Consider the following 21,647-nt stretch of genomic DNA (forward strand, 5'->3'; position numbering starts at 1 on the left):
CAAAGGCAGTAATGACATATTATATTATTATGTGTCTATTATAATGCTATTCACATGATGAATGGTTGAATATAGAAGGTGAATATTAATTTGATGACATATGTTAGTCTATTAATGCCAGGTGGTCCCTTGATCCTGGTTATCAAAGTCCTGCAACAATATTGAGTCCCAATTCAATGATGATCAGACAAAGGTAATAGATAGTAGCCAATAGCAGCCTAAAGCCTCCAAGAGCAGCCTTAGGCTACCCTACCGTAGAAAGCCATAAAGTGCCTGTACCTTTAAGGTTTATGGTCTTTTCCATATTGTTCGTATCTCAATCGCAATGTAGTTTCAACCACAAGCTTTCAAAGTTTGACTGGGGAATTGAGGTGAGAATGAAAGCAGTGCTGCTGCGGTTGCGAAAAAGGGAGAGAAAAAAATACGTTATAAAAATATATCAACCTGGGATTTGTTCCGAGACAAATGGTCTTCGTTCAAGATTAACGTTGAAGAATATTGGTTGACGTAATTTAGTTTAATTGAGTAAAATCTATAAATTTCAGAGATTAAAAGGATAATGTATCAATCGATTTAGATTTTTGAGCGTCGCTTGGATTAGTTCTGCAGCCTTCTCAGTCATGCAGTTAGAATTCCGAACGGTGATGTTTGGAATTGTAACACTGCTGGTCATATTTCTGATCATTGCTGATATTGCTGAAATCGAGGAAGAAATTGCGTAAGTATAGCGGTGCTTTCTGATTCGTTTTGTTCATGAATTCTGTTGCACAATACACGTGTTATCTAGATCTGAAAATGCATTATTCAAAGGAATTTAATCTTATGTTCATGTTCAAATTATGTTAGATTCTGCGTTATCTTCACTCATTCAGTAGAACTTTAGAAGACATTGAGTGCTCCTCTAACATTAACATTTCTCCAGTAGGCTGCAGGCAGTTGGGATACATTTGCAGAGTTTCATTCCAAACACGCTATACATTTTCTGAAACGTTGGTAAATTAGCTTTTATTGTTTAAAGATATTATGAAAGAGATTAATGTGTGTTTTTTCACTGTCTAATCATGGTATGGGGTTGTTCAATGACAGACATGTATTTGTTTAAAATCTATTGCTTGATGGTTTCATTTCAGATTATCATGTTTTTTTTTGCAAAATGCTATATATCAGCCTAACTCTCAAATAAATAAGTAGTACTGCTAGGTTTTACACAGTCAAATGTAACAAATAACTACATTTAAACAAATAAATGTACCAAATGATAGGCTACATTTGTGACATCAATACTCTTATTATTTTTTATAATAATACAGTAATATGAGATCTGTATGTAAAACATTTACATTTGAAATTTTTGTCATTTAGCAGATGCTCTTATCCAGGACACCTTACAGTAAGTGGATTCATCTTAAAATAGCTAGGTGAGACAACCACATAAAGTATCACAGTCAAATATTCAGGATACAAACATTCAATTTCAGCTAAACAATGGATATATAGCGTTTTGCAACAACAAAAAATACAATTATACACATTTAAAATCTATGAATAAAACATCTGAGAACAGTAATATTTTACACACACGAGCAATCATTTCTGTTAAAAAAACACAAATGTGAAGAATTGGGGGATATAGCGTTTTGGAAATAAACTCTTAATTTGTGTCTATTTCAATGTTACAAACCCCTGTGCATGTATTGATACGTTCTACTCCTATTTCTTTACTGTACATCTAGTCTTGCATTTTTAATCGAACCTTTCACTTTAGCTTTCCCTTTGTTTGTGATATCTCAGTATAATAGCCTAATGCAATTGACGACATATGTTCAACAGACGCTCTATACCTGGATCTACAAAGACCAATTTGTCTGCAGTGTAGCCTCCATGCATTATATAGTAGATCCTAGGTGTGTGTGTGTGTGTGTGTGTGTGTGTGTGTGTGTGTGTGTGTGTGTGTGTGTGTGTGTGTGTGTGTGTGTGTGTGTGTGTGTGTGTGTGTGTGTGTGTGTGCGTGTGTAATCTTGGCACTTTACTTATGGGGTGCATGGATGGAATAATTCCTACAAAACTAGGGTAGTCCTAACACATGGGATCAAAAAATATGTATGAAAAATGTATGCACTCACTAACTGTAAGTCGCTCTGGATAAGAGCGTCTGCTAAATGACTAAAATGTAAAATGTAATCAAAAGTAGGCTACCTAGAATGGAGAGAATGGACTGGTAATCAGATAGTTTCAAGTGTAACTCTACACTGTTAACTCTCTTCAGAGAAGAATACTGTACTGTCACGATCGTTTACGAACGAGAAGGACCAAGGCGCAGCGTGATATGCCAACATGTTTATTTAACGAATAAACACACAACCAAAACAACAAACGAAACGTGAAGTCCAAGGTAGCACACAAACAACATACCTTACACGGAACAAGATCCCACAACCCACTAGTGCCAACAGGCTACCTAAGTATGGTCCCCAATCAGAGACAACGAGCTACAGCTGCCTCTGATTGGGAACCACCCTGGCCAACATAGATCTAAACGATCTAGAAACTAAACATAGAAAACACAACATAGAAACTACACACCCTGGCTCAACATTTAAGAGTCCCCAGAGCCAGGGCGTGACATGTACTGTCTAACAGCTGTGTCAACTGGATTTTGCTCTAATTCTATTGCATTTTCATAATAAAAACAGTGTGTATAGTCACTATTTTAGAAGAGGTACTAACACAATAGACCAGGCCATTGTATCAAAAGGAACCAGTCCAATAATTGGAAGCCCATTTTGCTTTCCACATCAAACCTTGAATCAATTGCATCATCAGGCTGAGTTGAGGCACCACAGGGCTTCTTGACAAATGGCATGCGCTTGGTGGTTTTGTTCAACACTTCAGTGTATCCTGTTTGCACTCCAGCTCCAGTCATGTTATGGTATAGAGGGCTGTTTGGTGGGTGGATGTGTGGATAGGAGATTACTGTTTGATTTGTTACTGAGAGAGCAACAGACTGGAGACTAAATAAACAGTTTGCCTTTCTCCAGACATAACTGAGCCCTGCATCAGAAATCCTCTATCTTACACAAATACAACTCTTGAAGCTTGGAAGATACAGTTCTGCCTTCTGATTGCACAAGACTCGAGCTTCTTGTGGCTGTAAATGTTAAGTAGCTGGTACAGTTGGTACTGTAGCACTTTATTTTACGGTAGAGAGATGACCAGGTATTTATTACAAATTGATGGTGGTAATTACACAATAATAATCATGTGTATAAGGTAATTACATAGTAATAACCTATGAATGAGTTTGTTTCATGAAGGAGCTTGCCTATATTGGTACATCTCTCCACTCCAAGAACAATAGAATAGTTGTGTTGCTCCCCAGATAGCACAGCTAGGCCTGTCACCTTCATTTGAGCAGACTGAATGCTCCTGGCTCCTTGTCCGCTGCCTGGCATATTAGTGATTCTCCTTGCCTCTGTAATAACTAACACAAGATGCAATTGTACATACTTAATTGAGACACACTCCATTTGCAACCTCCTTTTGGACATAATTGAGCCGTAGTATTATGGTACTGTGTGCTTGCTCTAATTTAATTGCTGGTGCTTTATAGTTTTACACACCCCGTGAGAGTTGGGACTTTGAAGCAGATATGTTAGCCAACTTAATAGAATTTTCTTTAATAAATTTATGTTGCGGTCATAAAAGGCAATAATTATGTAGTTTATCTTGAGCAGTAGTCCATGCTACTCATAGTGTACCGATGATATACAATTCAGGTTGATCTATACAATATTTATAGAGGATGTTTAAGCAATGTTGACCAACTACACCTCTTTATCCAAACTCACAAGCACCGGTAACAGTCAGATTGGTAGATCAGTTGGCATGTCCTGTTTTTCCCCTCAGGTATATTCATAAGACACCTGAGACATTGAGGTACCCAGCTCTACCAGGGATCATATGACACGTTTTGCTCACATGCTTCTTTAACGACATGAATGGCCTTCAGCACACATGTTTCAGTGTTACACCAACGTAATAGCTGTTCTGTTTCACGGTCTGACTGCGTTTTGATGCATGCTCTTCTCCTTCACGTTCACGTCAATGTGATGAGCCTACTGCTCATCTGGATACACATTAAGAGCATAGTCATGGATACCATATTCTGACAGCCTGAGTTATATGTGATGCCTGGAATTTGATTAAACCACCTCTTGCCCCTCACACTTCATGTTCTGCACGATTCCATTCATCTGACAATAATATTATGAATTATTCTGATGGTGGCTATAATAACTTTTTTCTTGGTCTAGGAATATTGGAGGTTCCAGAACATTGTACTTGCACAGCCTCATCCCCAAGCCCAACAGGTTTGTCAGGCTGATCTGCTCCTTCTTCAATTGCCTTCTGGTTTTATAATACTCATCAATTCTGTTATTCTAGCCTTTTATTTGCTTCCCATTCTGAGCTCATATGCTTGCAGACATGTAAAATAATTAACAGACTTAATACACATGAACATATCAGCAGTTTCATTATCCTCTGTTTGGGTTTTGCCCTAAAGCAAGAGAAAGAAACCTAATAAAAAACATGAATTTGCTTGTTTCCATAGAAACATGTAAGACCTATGGGATTTGGGAAAGCTGCATGGATTACAGAATTGTGTGTATCTAATTAAAATAATTGATAAATCACACAATTGATGTACAAGTGATAGAAACATAGAACTTCCCTGGGGTTTGAAAATAAGTATCTAATTAACAAAAGCATGAAATTGACTATATGGCTTTCATTACACATTGGATGGCTTTACACACAGTACATGGTTGTTCATTCACACTGCTTTTTCAAGTGATGATAGGAGTTCTCATATCACATGTATCAAAGTCATGTTGCCTTTCATTTCTAATGGATGCCTTGCTGTCCTGTTGTAGAAATGTAGCAGTGAAAGCCAATCCTACACCTTTAATCAGTGAAGGGGAGGACAAGAGCCCTGCTTCTCCTTCAGGTTTGAATAATACCACCAGGCTCTCTTCAGATAACTGGACCTTCAACAGAACCCTCTCCAGCCTCATCAGGTAGGCCTACAATCCTCTTCTGTATTGGTCTCCATTAGGTCTCACACTCCCATAAACTGGGTATTCCTTCATGGATTACTTTCTTCCTTCTATAGGAAGAACATCCTGAGGTTCTTTGACCCAGAGAGGGACATCTCTATTCTGAAAGGCACATTGAAACCTGGAGATGTCATCCACTACATCTTTGACCGTCAGAGCACTACCAACATCTCAGAGAACCTGTACCGGTTGCTACCCACTGCGTCCCCCATGAAGAACCAGCACCACAGACGCTGTGCCATCGTAGGGAACTCTGGGATCCTACTCAACAGCAGCTGTGGGCCAGAGATAGACTCCCATGACTTTGTTATCAGGTGAGGTTCCCATAACAGCTATTCCATAAATTGAATTGATACAGGTGATTTTCAGTAGTGCGTTAAGGCATCTCCATTTAATCAAGCAATCTTCTTGTATAAATGGGAAATATTTGTTAATTTATCGCTGCATTTGCAGGGAAATATTCAGGATAGCAATGAGGCACTCTCTATAAAGCACTATTCATCTTTATACTCATCTAACTTTTATGTAAGTACAGTCCCTTGGATTGAACACTGTGCTAGAACACACATTGTCCACACCTTTGAAATACCTGCTACTTTTTTTACCTTCAAGTTTGTTTGATGATTTGCAGGCTTTTAGAAATGAGCAGCAATACTTACAGCAATTAAATATCTGCTGGGTAAATGTGACATTTTAAAAAGCTACTGCTATCTACCCAAAATGTAATGAGGTGCTTTAGAGAAGCACTGCCATTAATTCCTAGGACTGCTACACTCATTTACCAGGGGAGAATGTCTGTCTGAAACCATCCGTCAATGCTGCTCTGTGCTAGTGTGTCAGCAAACAACTTTCTGTGAGTGGGTTATTTATTGCTACTCACCGGTTTGTCTGTCAGTAACAACAAAGTACAGATATGCATTGCAATGTTACAGGGGGAAGAAATCCAGTTTGCCTTACTGTGTCCCCAGTACAGCAAGGCATTGTGATTATGATGAAGAGAAAGGTATCTGAACTAACTAATGGGAATTGGGAAATATGTGAAACCCTATCAATAGTACATGGATTGTTTGGATGGGGAATCATAGCATATCTCTGATCTTTTGATTCCTGGACAATAATTGGGACTAATCACATTGGGATGGGATTTTTCCCCATCCTCCTTGTGTAACTTCAGCTGCTGCCGCTGCTGTTATTACAGGGCCTTTGTGTCATTGATCTACCATCCTCTGGATATGCAGAACCATCAGTAGAGATGTGTCGGTAAAATCACTGGAGAAGCCAAGTCAGAAAAAAAGCCATATTACAACCTATGTGACGTGATAATTGCGTTGTTTGCTCTATAACCTGTTAGTTCATATGCCTTGCCACCATGATATATACAGTTGAAGTCGGAAGTTTACATACACTTAGGTTCGAGTCGTTAAAACTCATTTTTCAACCACTCCACACATTTTTTGTTAGCAAACTATAGTTTTGGCAAGTCGGTTAGGACATCTACTTTGTGCATGACACAAGTAATTTTTCCAACAATTGTTTACAGACAGATTATTTCACCTATAATTCACTGTATCACAATTCCAGTGGGTCAGAAGTTTACATACACTAAGTTGACTGTGCCTTTAAACATTTTACATTTACATATTTTTTAAATTTTTAGTCATTTAGCAGATGCTCTTATCCAGAGCGACTTACAGTTAGTGAGTGCATACATTATTTTTATTTTTCATACTGGCCCCCCGTGGGAATCGAACCCACAACCCTGGCGTTGCAAACGCCATGCTCTACCAACTGAGCTACATCCCAGCCGGCCATTCCCTCCCCTACCCTGGACGACGCTGGACCAATTGTGCGCCGCCCCATGGGTCTCCCGGTCGCGGCCGGCTACGACAGCTTGGACAATTCCAGAAAATGATGTCATGGCTTTAGAAGCTTCTGATAGGCTAATTGACATCATTTGAGGCAATTGGAGGTGTACCTTTTGGATGTGTTTCAATGCCTACCTTCAAACTCAGTGCCTCTTTGCTTGACATCATGGGAAAATCAAAAGAAATCAGCCAAGACCTCAGAAAAAGAATTGTAGACCTCCACAAGTCTGTTTCATCCTTGGGAGCAATTTCCAAACGCCTGAAGGTACCACATTCATCTGTACAAACAATAGTACGCAAATATAAACACCATGGGACCACGCAGCCATCATACCGCTCAGGAAGGAGACGCGTTCTGTCTCCTAGAGATTAACGTACTTTGGTGCGAAAAGTGCAAATAATTCCCAGAACAACAGCAAAGGACCTTGTGAAGATGCTGGAGGAAACAGGTACAAAAGTATCTATATCCACAGTAAAACAAGTCCTATATCATAACCTGAAAGGCCGCTGAGCAAGGAAGAAGCCACTGCTCCAAAACCGCCATAAAAAAGCCACTACGGTTTGCAACTGCACATGGGGACAAAGATTGTACTTTTTGGAGAAATGTCCTCTGGTCTGATGAAACAAAAATAGAACTGTTTGTCCATAATGGCCATCGTTATGTTTGGAGGAAAAGGGGGGAGGGGGGCTTGCAAGCTGAAGAACACCATCCCAACCATGAAGCAGGGGGGTGCCATCATCATGCTGTGGGGGTGCTTTGCTGCAGGAGGGACTGGTGCACTTCACAAAATAGATGGCATCATGAGGAAGGAAAATTATGTGGATATACAGTGGGGGAAAAAAGTATTTAGTCAGCCACCAATTGTGCAAGTTCTCCCACTTAAAAAGATGAGAGAGGCCTGTAATTTTCATCATAGGTACACATCAACTATGACAGACAAAATTTGGAAAAAAAATCCAGAAAATCACATTGTAGGATTTTTTAATGAATTTATTTGCAAATTATGGTGGAAAATAAGTATTTGGTCACCTACAAACAAGCAAGATTTCTGGCTCTCACAGACCTGTAACTTCTTCTTTAAGAGGCTCCTCTGTCCTCCACTCGTTACCTGTATTAATGGCACCTGTTTGAACTTGTTATCAGTATAAAAGACACCTGTCCACAACCTCAAACAGTCACACTCCAAACTCCACTATGGCCAAGACCAAAGAGCTGTCAAAGGACACCAGAAACAAAATTGTAGACCTGCACCAGGCTGGGAAGACTGAATCTGCAATAGGTAAGCAGCTTGGTTTGAAGAAATCAACTGTGGGAGCAATTATTAGGAAATGGAAGACATACAAGACCACTGATAATCTCCCTCGATCTGGGGCTCCACGCAAGATCTCACCCCGTGGGGTGAAAATGATCACAAGAACGGTGAGCAAAAATCCCAGAACCACACGGGGGGACCTAGTGAATGACCTGCAGAGAGCTGGGACCAAAGTAACAAAGCCTACCATCAGTAACACACTACGCCGCCAGGGACTCAAATCCTGCAGTGCCAGACGTGTCCCCCTGCTTAAGCCAGTACATGTCCAGGCCCGTCTGAAGTTTGCTAGAGTGCATTTGGATGATCCAGAAGAGGATTGGGAGAATGTCATATGGTCAGATGAAACCAAAATAGAACTTTTTGGTAAAAACTCAACTCGTCGTGTTTGGAGGACAAAGAATGCTGAGTTGCATCCAAAGAACACCATACCTACTGTGAAGCATGGGGGTGGAAACATCATGCTTTGGGGCTGTTTTTCTGCAAAGGGACCAAGACGACTGATCCGTGTAAAGGAAAGAATGAATGGGGCCATGTATCGTGAGATTTTGAGTGAAAACCTCCTTCCATCAGCAAGGGCATTGAAGATGAAACGTGGCTGAGTCTTTCAGCATGACAATGATCCCAAACACACCGCCCGGGCAACGAAGGAGTGGCTTCGTAAGAAGCATTTCAAGGTTCTGGAGTGGCCTAGCCAGTCTCCAGATCTCAACCCCATAGAAAATCTTTGGAGGGAGTTGAAAGTCTGTGTTGCCCAGCGACAGCCCCAAAACATCACTTCTCTAGAGGAGATCTGCATGGAGGAATGGGCCAAAATACCAGCAACAGTGTGTGAAAACCTTGTGAAGACTTACAGAAAACGTTTGACCTGTGTCATTGCCAACAAAGGGTATATAACAAAGTATTGAGAAACTTTTGTTATTGACCAAATACTTATTTTCCACCATAATTTGCAAATAAATTCATTACAAATCCTACAATGTGATTTTCTGGATTTTTTTTCTCATTTTGTCTGTCATAGTTGACGTGTACCTATGATGCAAATTACAGGCCTCTCTCATCTTTTTAAGTGGGAGAACTTGCACAATTGGTGGCTGACTAAATACATTTTTTCCCCACTGTATTGAAGCAACATCTCAAGGCATCAGTCAGGAAGTTAAAGCTTGGTCGCAAATGGGTCTTCCAAATGGACAATGACCCCAAGCATACTCCAAAGTTGTGGCAAAATGGCTTAAGGACAACAAAGTCAAGGTATTGGAGTGGCCATCACAAAGCCCTGACCTCAATCCTATAGAACATTTGTGGGCAGAAATAAAAAAGCATGTGCGAGCAAGGAGGCCTACAAACCTGACTCAGTCACATCAGCTCTGTCAGGAGGAATGGGCCAAAATTCACCCAACTTATTGTGAGGAGCTTGTGGAAGGCTACCCGAAACATTTGACCGAAGTTAAACAATTTAAAGGCAATGCTACCAAATATTAATTGAGTGTATTTACATTTCTGACCCACTGGGAATGTGATGAATGAAATAAAAGCTGAAATAGATCATTCTCTCTACTATTATTCTGACATTTCACATTCTTAAAATAAAGTGGTGATCCTAACAGACCTAAGACAGGGAATTTTTTACTAGGATTAAATGTCAGGAATTGTGAAAAACTGAGTTTAAATGTATTTGGCTAAGGTGGATGTAAACTTCCGACTTCAACTGTAGGCCTAAGGCCGAGACAATAAGAATAATAAATTAAACCACACCTTTGTTTCATCACAAAACCGAAGAGCAACCTCTGTCCGGTGAAGTCCACAAAGCATATTGCATGTAGCAAACAGTTACATGACCTACAGCATGCTCAACAAGTTAATGTTTCCAACATTTTTGGACCACTAATAACTATTGATTTAGAACCACGGAGAGTTACCGCAAGTCGCAAAGAAAACAGGAGCTGCCTCCACTATTCCAGCACCATTTCAACTTAATAATTTCAACATCATCAAATCACTTATGCTTAGTCTAATACAGTAACAACATGTTGACTCGCCCTACTTGTAGAGAAACGCCAATGCCATCCTCCTCTCACCTGGAATGCTTTTCCAACAGTTTTGAAGGAGTTCCCACATATGCTGAGGACTTGTTGGCTGCTTTTCCTTCACTCTGCCGTCTGACTCATCCCAAACCATCTCAATTGGGTTGAGGTCAGGGGATTGTGGAGGCCAGGTCATCTGATGCAACACTCCATCACTCTCCTTCTTGGTAAAATAGCCCTTACACAGCCTGGAGATGTGTTGGGTCATTGTCCTGTTGAAAAACAAATGATAGTCCCACTAAGCCCAAACCAGATGGGATGGCATATCGCTGCAGAATACTGTGGTAGCCATGCTGGTTAAGTGTGCCTTGAATTCTAAATAAATCACAGCAGCAAAGCACCCCCACACCGTAACACCTCCTCCTCCATGCTTTACGGTGGGAACTACACATGCGGAGATCATCCGTTCACCCACACCGCGTCTCACAAAGACACGGCGGTTGATACCAAAAATCTCCAATTTGGACTCCAGACCAAAGGACACATTTCCACCGGTCTAATGTCCATTGCTCGTGTTTCTTGGCCGAAGCAGGTCCCTTCTTATTATTGGTGTCCTTTAGTAGTGGTTTCTTTGCAGCAATTCGACCATGAAGGCCTGATTCACACAGTCTCCTCTGAACAGTTGATGTTGAGATGTGTCTGTGACTTGAACTCTGTGAAGCATTTATTTGGGCTACAATTTCTGAGGCTGGTAACTCTAATGAACTTGTCCTCTGCAGCAGAGGTAACTCTGGGTCTTCCATTCCTGTGACGGTCCTCATGAGAGCTAGTTTCATCATAGCGCTTGATGGTTTTTGCGACTGCATATTGACTGACCTTCATGTCTTAAAGTAATGATGGACTGTCATTTCTCTTTGCTTAATAATATGGTCTTTTACCAAATAGGGCTATCTTTTGTACACCACCCCTACCTTGTCACAACACAACTGATTGGCTCAAACGCATTAAGAAGGAAATAAATTCCACAAATTAACATTTAAGAAGGCACACCTGTTAATTGAAATGCATTAGTTGAGAGAATGCCAAGAGTGTGCAAAGCTGTCATCAAGGCAAAGGGTGGCTATTTGAAGAATCTCAAATATAAAATATATTTTGATTTGTTTAACACTTTTTTGGTTACTACATGATTCCATATGTGTTATTTCATAGTTTTGATGTCTTCACTATTATTCTACAATGTAACAAATAAAAAAAATAAAGAAAAACCCTTGAATGAGTAGGTGTGTCCAAACTTTTGACTGGTAGTGTACATTCAGCCTCTTGCGAATTGAAGAACATTTTTGAAACACAGAGAGACGAAAGATACATTATTTTAGATGTTTTTTGGCAACCATGAATACACGCCACTGAGAGCCATATGCCTCTGGGTCGTTCCACCAATTCGGTATCTTTTGAGAAGTGTAACTTGGTCAAAAAAATTCTGTCATAAAGAGCACTTCTTCAATTAATAAAAAACAAGTTATCCCATCTCAAGAAGTAAAAAAAAAAAAGGCTATAATAAGTGCCTATTAAGAACCAAATAAAGTAACAGGTTTGACTGTAATAGGGTTGACGATTTCATCTTAAAATCAGCCATAAATCCCCATGTAACACGGGGAATGGAAAGCAAATGAGCTGGTTCTCCTCTTTTCTGACATTTTCTGTTGTTTTGTGGTGAAAAACTAAGCGGGTCGAGCAAAACACATCAACCCTGTTACCCATAGATAGACAGGCTAGAAGTGTTACAGCAAATTCATTTTTTTTGTGAAGCTTGTATTCAATTGCTTCACAAAAAATTGAATTTGCTGTAACACTTCTAGCCTGTCTATCTATGGGTAACAGGGTTGATGTGTTTTGCTCGACCCGCGTTGTTTTTCACCACAAAACAATAGAAAATTTCAGAAAAGAGGAGAACCAGCTCATTTGCTTTTACACTATGATTTGACTATTAAATGTTCAATGTTTCTTTTGAATAAAATATTTAAAAAGGAATACTTTCACCATATTAAAACAAGAGTTTAGTTCACGTAACAGGGTTGACCTTAAAATGAGGGACAGACATAAATGAATCACAAATCACATGAAATAAATAATACTCTTCAGAACTGACTTTGTCAAAGAAACAAAATAACTAGGGCTTTACAATGATGGTGAAACTTGGAGACATTTCTGTATTAAGTGAGTGGAAATGTTCCTAGGAGTGACACAGGGTTGATGAAGGGACATGTCAAAATGCTGAATTGTGGCACTTTAGCAAGCCTTTAATCATATAAAAAAAAAATCAGATTTATTGAATTAATATAACAGGTTCACAATTTCTACTTAAAATATCAAAGGAACACCTTCTGAGTGGCGCAGCGGTCTAAGGCACTGCATCGCAGTGCTTGAGGCAACACTACAGACCCGGGTTCGATCCCAGGCTGTTTCACAGTCGGTCGTGGCGGCGCACAATTGGCCCAGCGTCATCCGGGTTAGGGGAGGGGTTGGCTGGCCGGGATTTCCTTGTCCCATCGCTCTCTAGTGACTCCTTGTGTCAGGCTGGGTGCAAGCTGACTTCGGTCACCAGCTGGACGGTGTTTCCTCCGACACATTGGTGCGGCTGGCTTCCGGGTTAAACTAGCAGTGTGTCAAGTAGCAGTGCGGCTTGGCAGGGTTTTGTATCGGAGGACGCATGGCCCTCGACCTTCGCCTCTCCCGAGTCCGTAGGGGAGTTGCAGCGATAGGACAAGACTGTAACTACCAATTGGATATCACAAAAATTGGGGAGAAAAAGGGGTAAAAGTACAAAAAAATTAATACATTATCAAATGGACGCAAAAGGCACTAATTTCGTGGAACGACCCATCTATGGTTGAAGAGTAAATCCCCAACCCCCTTTCTGCTGGAGTGTCAGATAAACAGGGAAATTGCAAGACAGGTCAGGATGAGTTGGCAGAGAAAGACATGGCTTAGCAAGGGCAGTTAGCTGGGAGGGAGTGATGAGGGATTTGCTGAGGTATTCAGGTAGGGAGATAATGTCGCTACTCACAGCAGTGCTCAGCTCCACCCACCTCTGGCCTCACAGTAGCCTCATATTCTACTTTCATAGATAGAGGACATTTTATTTCATTTTAGGTCATTATCTCTCTGTGCATTGGTACTGTATAGTAATCACTTTTACTGAGGTCAGTCAAGTAACTTTCCTTGGACACCATACCAATACACAGCAGCATGACATGGAATACATTCATTAAGGTTTTCAACCCTGTGCTAGGTGTGTTTGGTATGGAGTTATTTTTAGATGACTGATTATGTCCCTAATGCATGTTGAACAATGTCTAAGCTACCTAAATGAGTGTATGTGGAGTTTAGAGTTTAGTTTCTGGAGGACAGTAGGATATGGCCAATTTATGACTTCTGGGGTTTGACCTCAATATTTCTGGCAGACTAATCAAATGGATTAAGTGATAGCATAATAATTTATATGCATGTCTCTTTGCAGATGTAACCTGGCGCCAGTGGAGGAGTATGCTGGGGATGTGGGGCGGCGCACCAATCTGGTGACCATGAACCCGTCGGTGGTTCAGCGGGCCTTCCATGACCTAGCCAGTGAGCAGTGGAGGGAGCGCTTCCTGCAGCGGCTCCGGGGCCTCAGCGGCAGCGTACTGTGGATCCCAGCCTTCATGGCCAAGGGAGGAGAGGAGAGGGTGGAGTGGGCCATCCGTCTCATCCTGCTGCACACGGTGGATGTGCACACCGCCTTCCCCTCACTGCGCCTTCTCCATGCTGTCAGAGGGTAAAACAAGGAGGGAACACATGTGCCCTTTGTGACACTGCAGCATGTATTCTGTCTGTACACCTGTGAACTCCTCAATCCAGGGCCTGGTAGCCACTAATCTAGTAGCAGTTCACAGGTCCCCTGCTATTTTTAAACACAGCATTAGAGCTACTCAACAGGCCGTTGGTGACCAACTTACTGCTGTTTACTGCTGCTGGTCTCTCAGCCTGCTGTTGGATTTGAAGGAGGAGGACAGTTAGCCAGGATCAGCAGGGCTGGTATTTTCTGTAGTATAGTTAGGCAAAAAGCCTGGAATCTTCTCTGAAAGGGCAATACATGTTTTGAAATGCAGGGAAAACGCTAATGAAATGCAGTGCATGTCTATGACATTTTAGCTATAGTGGTTTTTGATAAATGCTCAGTATGCCAAACTGAATACTTTCCCCCGGGCTTCTGCTTCTCTGAGCACAAGATGCCCTTTAAATAGATCATCCTTTGGCTCCACCATTGACCTCCTGCTAGTCCAGAGAGTCCACTGCTAGGAGAGTATCTATAGGTCCTGGTAGACCAGGCTGTGAGTGAGAGGACCAGATGGGGCTTGCTTTGTTACTGCAGGCCCCAGACCCCTCTGTCTTATCACAATTCAGCTCCTCTACTCGAGCCCACTGGCCCCTAAGCATGTATCCACCCAGAAATCTGAGTGAAAGCCACCACATAGGGAGGGAAGGGTGCTTATTGTAGGGGCTTATTCAAGGGTGAGTGGACTGCCATTGTAGAGCTAAGAATGCAGAGTGTTCAGTGCTTTCTAATGGAAATTGGCTTCAATGCACTCATCCTCTTTATCAGGGATGAAGTCTACCAGATAGTCTTTAGCACTAATGTATTATTGCAATGTGTTACCCATCATAGGACTGTGGCGTCTTTACAAGTGTATGCTAGTTTCATAGTTTCTATAGATAATTTTTCAGATATTAAGGAACATTTTGAACACTGACTGATAAAGAAATAGCTCTAGCCTAAAACAAACATTCTTAAGATTTTTATACATTCTTCTTAAGACATCTGAGATTTCTTTCTCAGATGTCAGGTCTCTTGGGTGCCATGAAAGACCTTTTGATTGTTTACTCTCCCTCTTCATTCTTCCTCGTCAGGTATTGGCTGACTAACAACGTCCAGATCAAGAGACCCACCACTGGTCTGCTGATGTACACCATGGCCACCCGCTTCTGTGAGGAGATCCACCTGTACGGCTTCTGGCCTTTCCCTCGGGATTCACAGGGGATACCAGTCAAGTACCATTACTATGACACTCTGACCTACGAGTACACATCCCATGCCAGTCCACATACTATGCCACTGGAGTTCAGGACACTGAGTTCACTCCACAGACAGGGGGCGCTGCGGCTCAACACTGGCTCTTGTGATGCAGGAATGTAATCTAAAAAAGCAGCAAGGAATGTACACTGAGTATACCAAACATTAGGAACACCTTCCTAATATTGAGTTGCACCCAACCCCCCCCCCCCCCATCCCACTTTTGCCCTCAGAAAAGCCTCAATTAGTCTGGGCATGCACTCTACAAGGTGTCGAAAGCATTCCACAGGGATGCTGGCCCATGTTGACTCCAATGCTTCCTACAATTGTGTCAAGTTGGCTGGATGTCCTTTTGGTGGTGGACCATTCTTGATACACAAGGAAAACTGTTGAGCATGAAAAACCCAGCAGTGTTGAAGTTCTTGGCATAAACCGGTGCGCCTGGCACCTACTACCATACCCCATTCAAAGGCACTTACATTGTTTGTCTTGCCCATTCACCCTCTGAATGGCACACATACACAATCCATGGCTCAATTGTCTCAAGGCTTAAAAATAATTTAACCTGTCACCTCCCCTTCATCTACACGTATTTAAGTGGATTTAACAAGTGACATCAATAAGGGATCATAGCTTTCACCTGGAATCACCTAGTCAGTCTGTCATGGAAATAATTATGTTTTGTATACTCTGTGTATATTGCCATCAAAATGACCCATACGCTTCTGGGAAAATACCTCTTGCTCAATTGATGTCTGTCAGACACGGACATCTCAAAGGAAATACTTCCTGTATGAAACTGTTACAGGACACTTTTATGAAGCTATAGTTGAGTTCAATGACACTATGTAGGATACTGCATGTCTAATTTGCTCACATTGTTGCCCTACAAGAGACATGAGCAGTGAATAATTTTTAAAACATTTCTACAGTAACCTGTGAAAATTACCTAAAACAGACACTTGTTGCTTTGTTCATTGTTAAATCAACCTAATTGCTGTTGGTAGACAGCTTTTGTGTCAATGAGAAGACTGAAAATGTTACTGCATTTACATGGTGAGTGTGTCATGTAAAATTAATGTAATTACAACTTTTATAAAGACTTCCTCCAAGGGCATTGTGAATGTGAATTGAACTACTAAGTTGTCAATAATTTGTCCTGACATTTTGGTCATTATTCCTTTGAATTATACGATAAATCTACTTCATCAGTACTGTTGGAGACATCATGACATCATATTAGACAGATTGAAGGCAGGAACACCAGCCTGCAGGGCACTGGTTGAACCACAAGATGGAAGCACTTCTTCACAGGGAAAATTATGAACAGTACATTTATCCTCAATAATTTGTTAAAGGAACTATATGTAATATAATTGCATCATAATACATAATCCTTACTATATCTACAGTAATAGTGAAATGATAGTGTTTTACAATATTTTCCCCAAAAATGTTATTGGGCTCACATAAAATTGCATTCTAATGGTGCAGGCTTCCTATTGATCAATAAAAGACAGACCGTCTCTTGTTGTCAAATTGACTAGGACCAGCAAATCTCTTGTTGTCAATTCAACAACGGACCAGTCAATTTGAAAATAGATTTTCTGGCCCCAGACAATTTGACAACACAAGATTTGCTGGCCCCAGTCAATTTGACAACAAGAGACAGTTCATTGTTGAATTGTTACCTATAGTACCTTTAATTAGTGAACATGGGTTCAACTACATGATCATTTTCATATTTGTGATGGTTTGTGAGCTCTCACCTTAAATTGGGAATTTGATCATTGAAGCAGTAGGTGTAGGCCTAGTTTCTTATCTTGCCTTGACTTCTTCCTCATCATGGAAACTGTTTTTGTGTTACAGGGAAAGACATAATTGCATTTCTTTCCTTCTGTTCTGTTTGGAGTTTGGTGTATAATGAGTCTTTGAATATAGTGTGTTCACTTATGAATGTATTCATTTAATTCAATTTGGAGTTAAGAAATAGCTGCACACAGAAATGGCTAAATGGTTGAAAAGAAAGAACATTTGTAATCAAAACAGAAACAAGATGGTTTCAGCACCTTCACAGCTTATTAAATTGATCCTATAGAGGATCTACAGAGGCCACAGCAAGTGTTGTAGACAACAACCAGTTGCTTTGTGAGAGGAACCTCTTCAAGCCACAGGACTCCAGTCATCCAGGGCAGACATTGGCTATTATTAGTTTACCTAGGGTGCTCAGTCTGAGGCAGTGTAACGCAGTAATGTTGAAAAGAGGCACTCAACTGGTATGGAAAGAGTTTAAGAGATAACACAGTCCAACAGGGAACACACCCAGCTGTTCACACACTACTGTTAACACAGGAACAGCAAACATCTTCAACCAGGTTTTGACCATGTATTTTTTGGAATGTGCCTCTTAAGACAATTTCCAAATATAGGTGTGTTTAAGAACTTGGGTTGACATTGGCTAATGCTTTGCTGTTATTCAGAAGGTTGTGCTTGTTTTGTGGTTGTTTTACTAAATGCCCCAATCATCAATAAGTAGGAATGTGTTCCTGTGAAAATGTTTTATAGTATTGTGTTGGAGAAGAATATATCTCCATCAACTGGACATCATAATCATCAGATGACTTGTTATCAACATATAATGTGAACATCTTTCAGGCAAGGAAATAATTGTTTCTTAACAAAACTGGGACTTCAGATGAAATGTGTGTAAATATTTTGCAGTCTGTGCAGAATTACCATGTTTATCTGCAACTCTAGCTCATGGGAGCTGTGTTGAAGAAAGTTATATTTAATTCTAAAAGTCGTTTCAAAGGTTTGGCAAGATGTTCAACACTGTAGAAAATGTTTACTTCCACGGCGGGAACATGCCTCTGTTAATAGAAGTTAGTAGAAGTATTTAAAATATTCGTAGTGTGGCATACTCCAGTCGCAGCCTCTCATGTGCGCTCACACATGTGATCTGTCTGCAAAAAAAGTGTTGTTTTGACAGGATGCTTCTGTAGAATTACATGTTGCTCTTATTACGCTGCCAATTAAGTTAAACATAGATATAGTCTTACTATAGACGTCAGAGGGCCATCCAGAGTAATGGACGCATTTATTCCTAAAAGAATGTCTGTGTTTTGCAAAAATAGAAACGGTCTGTGACCAATACTACTAAATGAATTACCCCTGAAACGGCCTTGGGATCACAGCTTGTGGGACATACTGAAGACATGTTCACATATCCTTCTGTCGAAATGTGATGATCATTCTTTGATCATTCTTTGGTATTCTATTTTGAGGTTTTCCCTTCTGAAGTCTATATATACACCCTCTGAAACACACAGTCAACTTTTTGTTCAAATTTCTTTGATGCACATTCTTGTGTTGGATCTGAAAGTGCTTTTTGTTTTGGAAGGACACCATACTAAAATTGCCTTTGTAAATATGTTGAAATAGGCTCATTTCAAACAGAATGGTTCATTCTAAGAAAGTGAATCTATAGTATCACAGGAATGGTTTAAATGTTACAGGAAGGAGGAAAAGTTAATGGAAAGGTGTATAACATGGTGACAGAGTCCCAAGAGAGGAAGGGAGGGTATTGTTGATATACAACCCTGGTTTAGCAAAAATGTGTACAGACCAAGTACAAATTTGTCACATTTCACTACAATTATTCAATAAAAACAATGGCATGTCTTAGCAGACAGACCAATACAGGAGATAGTTGTCACGCCCTGGCCTATAGAACTCTAGCTAGTTTGGTCAGGGTGTGAATATTCTAGGTTTGTATTTCTATGTTTGGCCGGGTGTGGTTCCCAATCAGAGGCAGCTGTCGCTCGTTGTCTCTGATTGGGGATCATATTTTGGTTACTGTGTCGTGTGTTTATTCTTTAATAAACATGTACGCCTTTCACGCTGCACCTTGGTCCGTCCCGTTCCTTAACGTACGTGACAGAAGATCCCACCAACAATGGACCAAGCAGCGTGCCCAGGAGGAGCAGAGAGTATGGACTTGGCGGGAGATAAGAGAGGATCTGGCAAGGCAGATGGAGGCCCTGAAAGGGATCAGGGTGGAGAAGGAGAAACAGCCCCAATAAAAAAATTTGGGGGGGCTAAAAGGGTGGTCGGGGAGCGACAGAGAGGAGCCCCGACCACTGCACTCGTGGGGGCTCAAGGAGGAGTCCTCACTGGAGGAGGACGGGGCGCGGAGTGTAAAGGACGGAGACAGTCATAGACCTCCAGCATCGGTTCCCAGTCCGGTACGCCCCGTACCTGCTCCCCGCACCAAGCCAGTGGTGCGTGTTCCCAGTCCGGCCCGGCCTGTTCCTGCTTCTCGCACCAAGACAGTGGTGCGTGTTCCCAGTCCGGCCCGGCCTGTTCCTGCTCCTCGCACCAAGCCAGTGGTGCGTGTTCCCAGTCCGGTCCGGACTGTTCCTGCTCCTCGCACCAAGCCAGTGGTGTGTGTTCCCAGTCCGGCCCGGCTTGTTCCTGCTGCTCGCACCAAGCCAGTGGTGCGTGTTCCCAGTCCGGCCCAGCCTGTTCCTGCGCCTCGCACCAAGCCAGTGGTGCGCGTCGCCAGTCCGGCCTGGCCTGTTCCTGCTCCTCGCACCAAGCCAGTGGTGCGCGTCGCCAGTCCGGCACGACCCGTGCCCATTCCACCGGTGCCCAAGCCAGCTCCGGTCAGCGGCTCCACTCCGGAGCCAGAGCCGCCACCGAGGCTGGAAGCCCACCCGGACCCTCCCCTATTCAGTCAGGTTTGTGCAGCCAGAGTCTGCACCTTTGGGGGGGGGGGGGGGGGGGGGGGGTACTGTCACGCCCTGGCCTATAGAACTCTAGCTAGTTTGGTCAGGGTGTGAATATTCTAGGTTTGTATTTCTATGTTTGGCCGGGTGTGGTTCCCAATCAGAGGCAGCTGTCGCTCGTTGTCTCTGATTGGGGATCATACTTAGGCAGCCAGTTTTCCTGCCTGTGTTGTGGGATCTTGTTGTGTTCCTGTTTAGGCTTGTGTGTTAGCCTTTGGACCGTCACGGTTAAGTTTTGTTATTTTGGTTACTGTGTCGTGTGTTTATTCTTTAATAAACATGTACACCTTTCACGCTGCACCTTGGTCCGTCCCGTTCCTTAACGTACGTGACAATAGTTGATGGTAGGGGAGAGTCATTTTATTTGGTTAATGTTTTATATAAATGGAAAACCATGGAGCCAGCCAGTGGGTTGATAACAATTACATTTACTGTGACAGAAAAACCAAGCGTATACAAAATTTGCTTTAAACATTGGTTTTCTTACTTTGGCTTTTTTGGCTTAGAGTTGGGATGAGGGCAATTAGCAAAGGTCTACATATAGCATGGCAGATTTCATTTCATTTACAAGAGGAAAAGCTGCCTAAACCAGATGATTAATTTCAAATAAAAGTTCTCAATAAAGTTCTAATGAACATTGTTTCAAGACATAAGCCCAAAAATAAATTGCTTGTACATTCAAACACTGCACTGAAGATCAAAAACATTCACACTATTATCCTTTTGGAGAGGATATTGTAGAAGAGATAAATTGCTGAGAAGGAGAGGGACAATAAAGTTGGAAATGTTCCAGCAACAAAATATCTAAAACAAATACATCAAGAATACAATCAAAGAAACAAAACGCCAATTGTACATTACTGAAAACTGAAGCTAACTTAATCACACACAAATTATCTAAATAAAAATACTCTGATGACTGAAATATGAAATAGCTATCCAAGCTGGACTCTGAAATATATCAATCTAAATGGAAAACAAGTTAACAGCTTTAAATCATGCGCCGTCTGTCAATGTGGCATAGGAAGACTGAACAGAAAGTGTTATGTTCCCTAATGGTGTTACTTTTGAACATATAATAACAGTGAATATAACCAATACATTGTATTCTGAAAATATAACATATGCTTTTTATACATATTCATAATAGAAAATGTACTTGTAATGATTGTATGCAAAACGCTGCTGCTATCCAATATTGGTTACTACACATTAACCTTGTTGAAAAATGTAAGAAAGTTCATTATTTGCATACAAGGATATGACTATCAGGCAGCTCAAATGGAATTCATTTGCGTTGCCTGAAAACCCCTATATGTACTGTAGTTGATAGTGTAGTGTGCTCTCAGATAACAAAACTGGTTAACCAGACAAGGTCACCTGAGTTCAATGGTAATTTATGTTCAACAATGGGTTTTAGGTTTAGGGGTAGTG

The 21,647-nt window shown here is 41.3% G+C and overlaps 1 protein-coding gene across 1 annotated transcript; it reads left to right on the top strand.

Annotated features, from left to right (window-relative positions):
- Positions 1–620: 620 nt before the first annotated feature.
- On the top strand, positions 621–15,549 carry LOC311137514 (alpha-2,8-sialyltransferase 8B-like; the record flags this gene model as incomplete). The annotated part of the gene is made up of 6 exons (XM_084172041.1): positions 621–718; positions 4,314–4,370; positions 4,935–5,078; positions 5,174–5,431; positions 13,837–14,130; positions 15,264–15,549. The coding sequence occupies 6 exons, from the start codon at positions 621–623 to the stop codon at positions 15,547–15,549; spliced, it is 1,137 nt and encodes a 378-aa protein (XP_084028167.1).
- Between the last annotated feature and the right edge of the window lie 6,098 nt (positions 15,550–21,647).

This window comes from Coregonus lavaretus (assembly GCF_964263955.1).
Source record: "Coregonus lavaretus genome assembly, chromosome: 11".
In the NCBI taxonomy this organism is placed as follows: Eukaryota; Metazoa; Chordata; class Actinopteri; order Salmoniformes; family Salmonidae; genus Coregonus; species Coregonus lavaretus.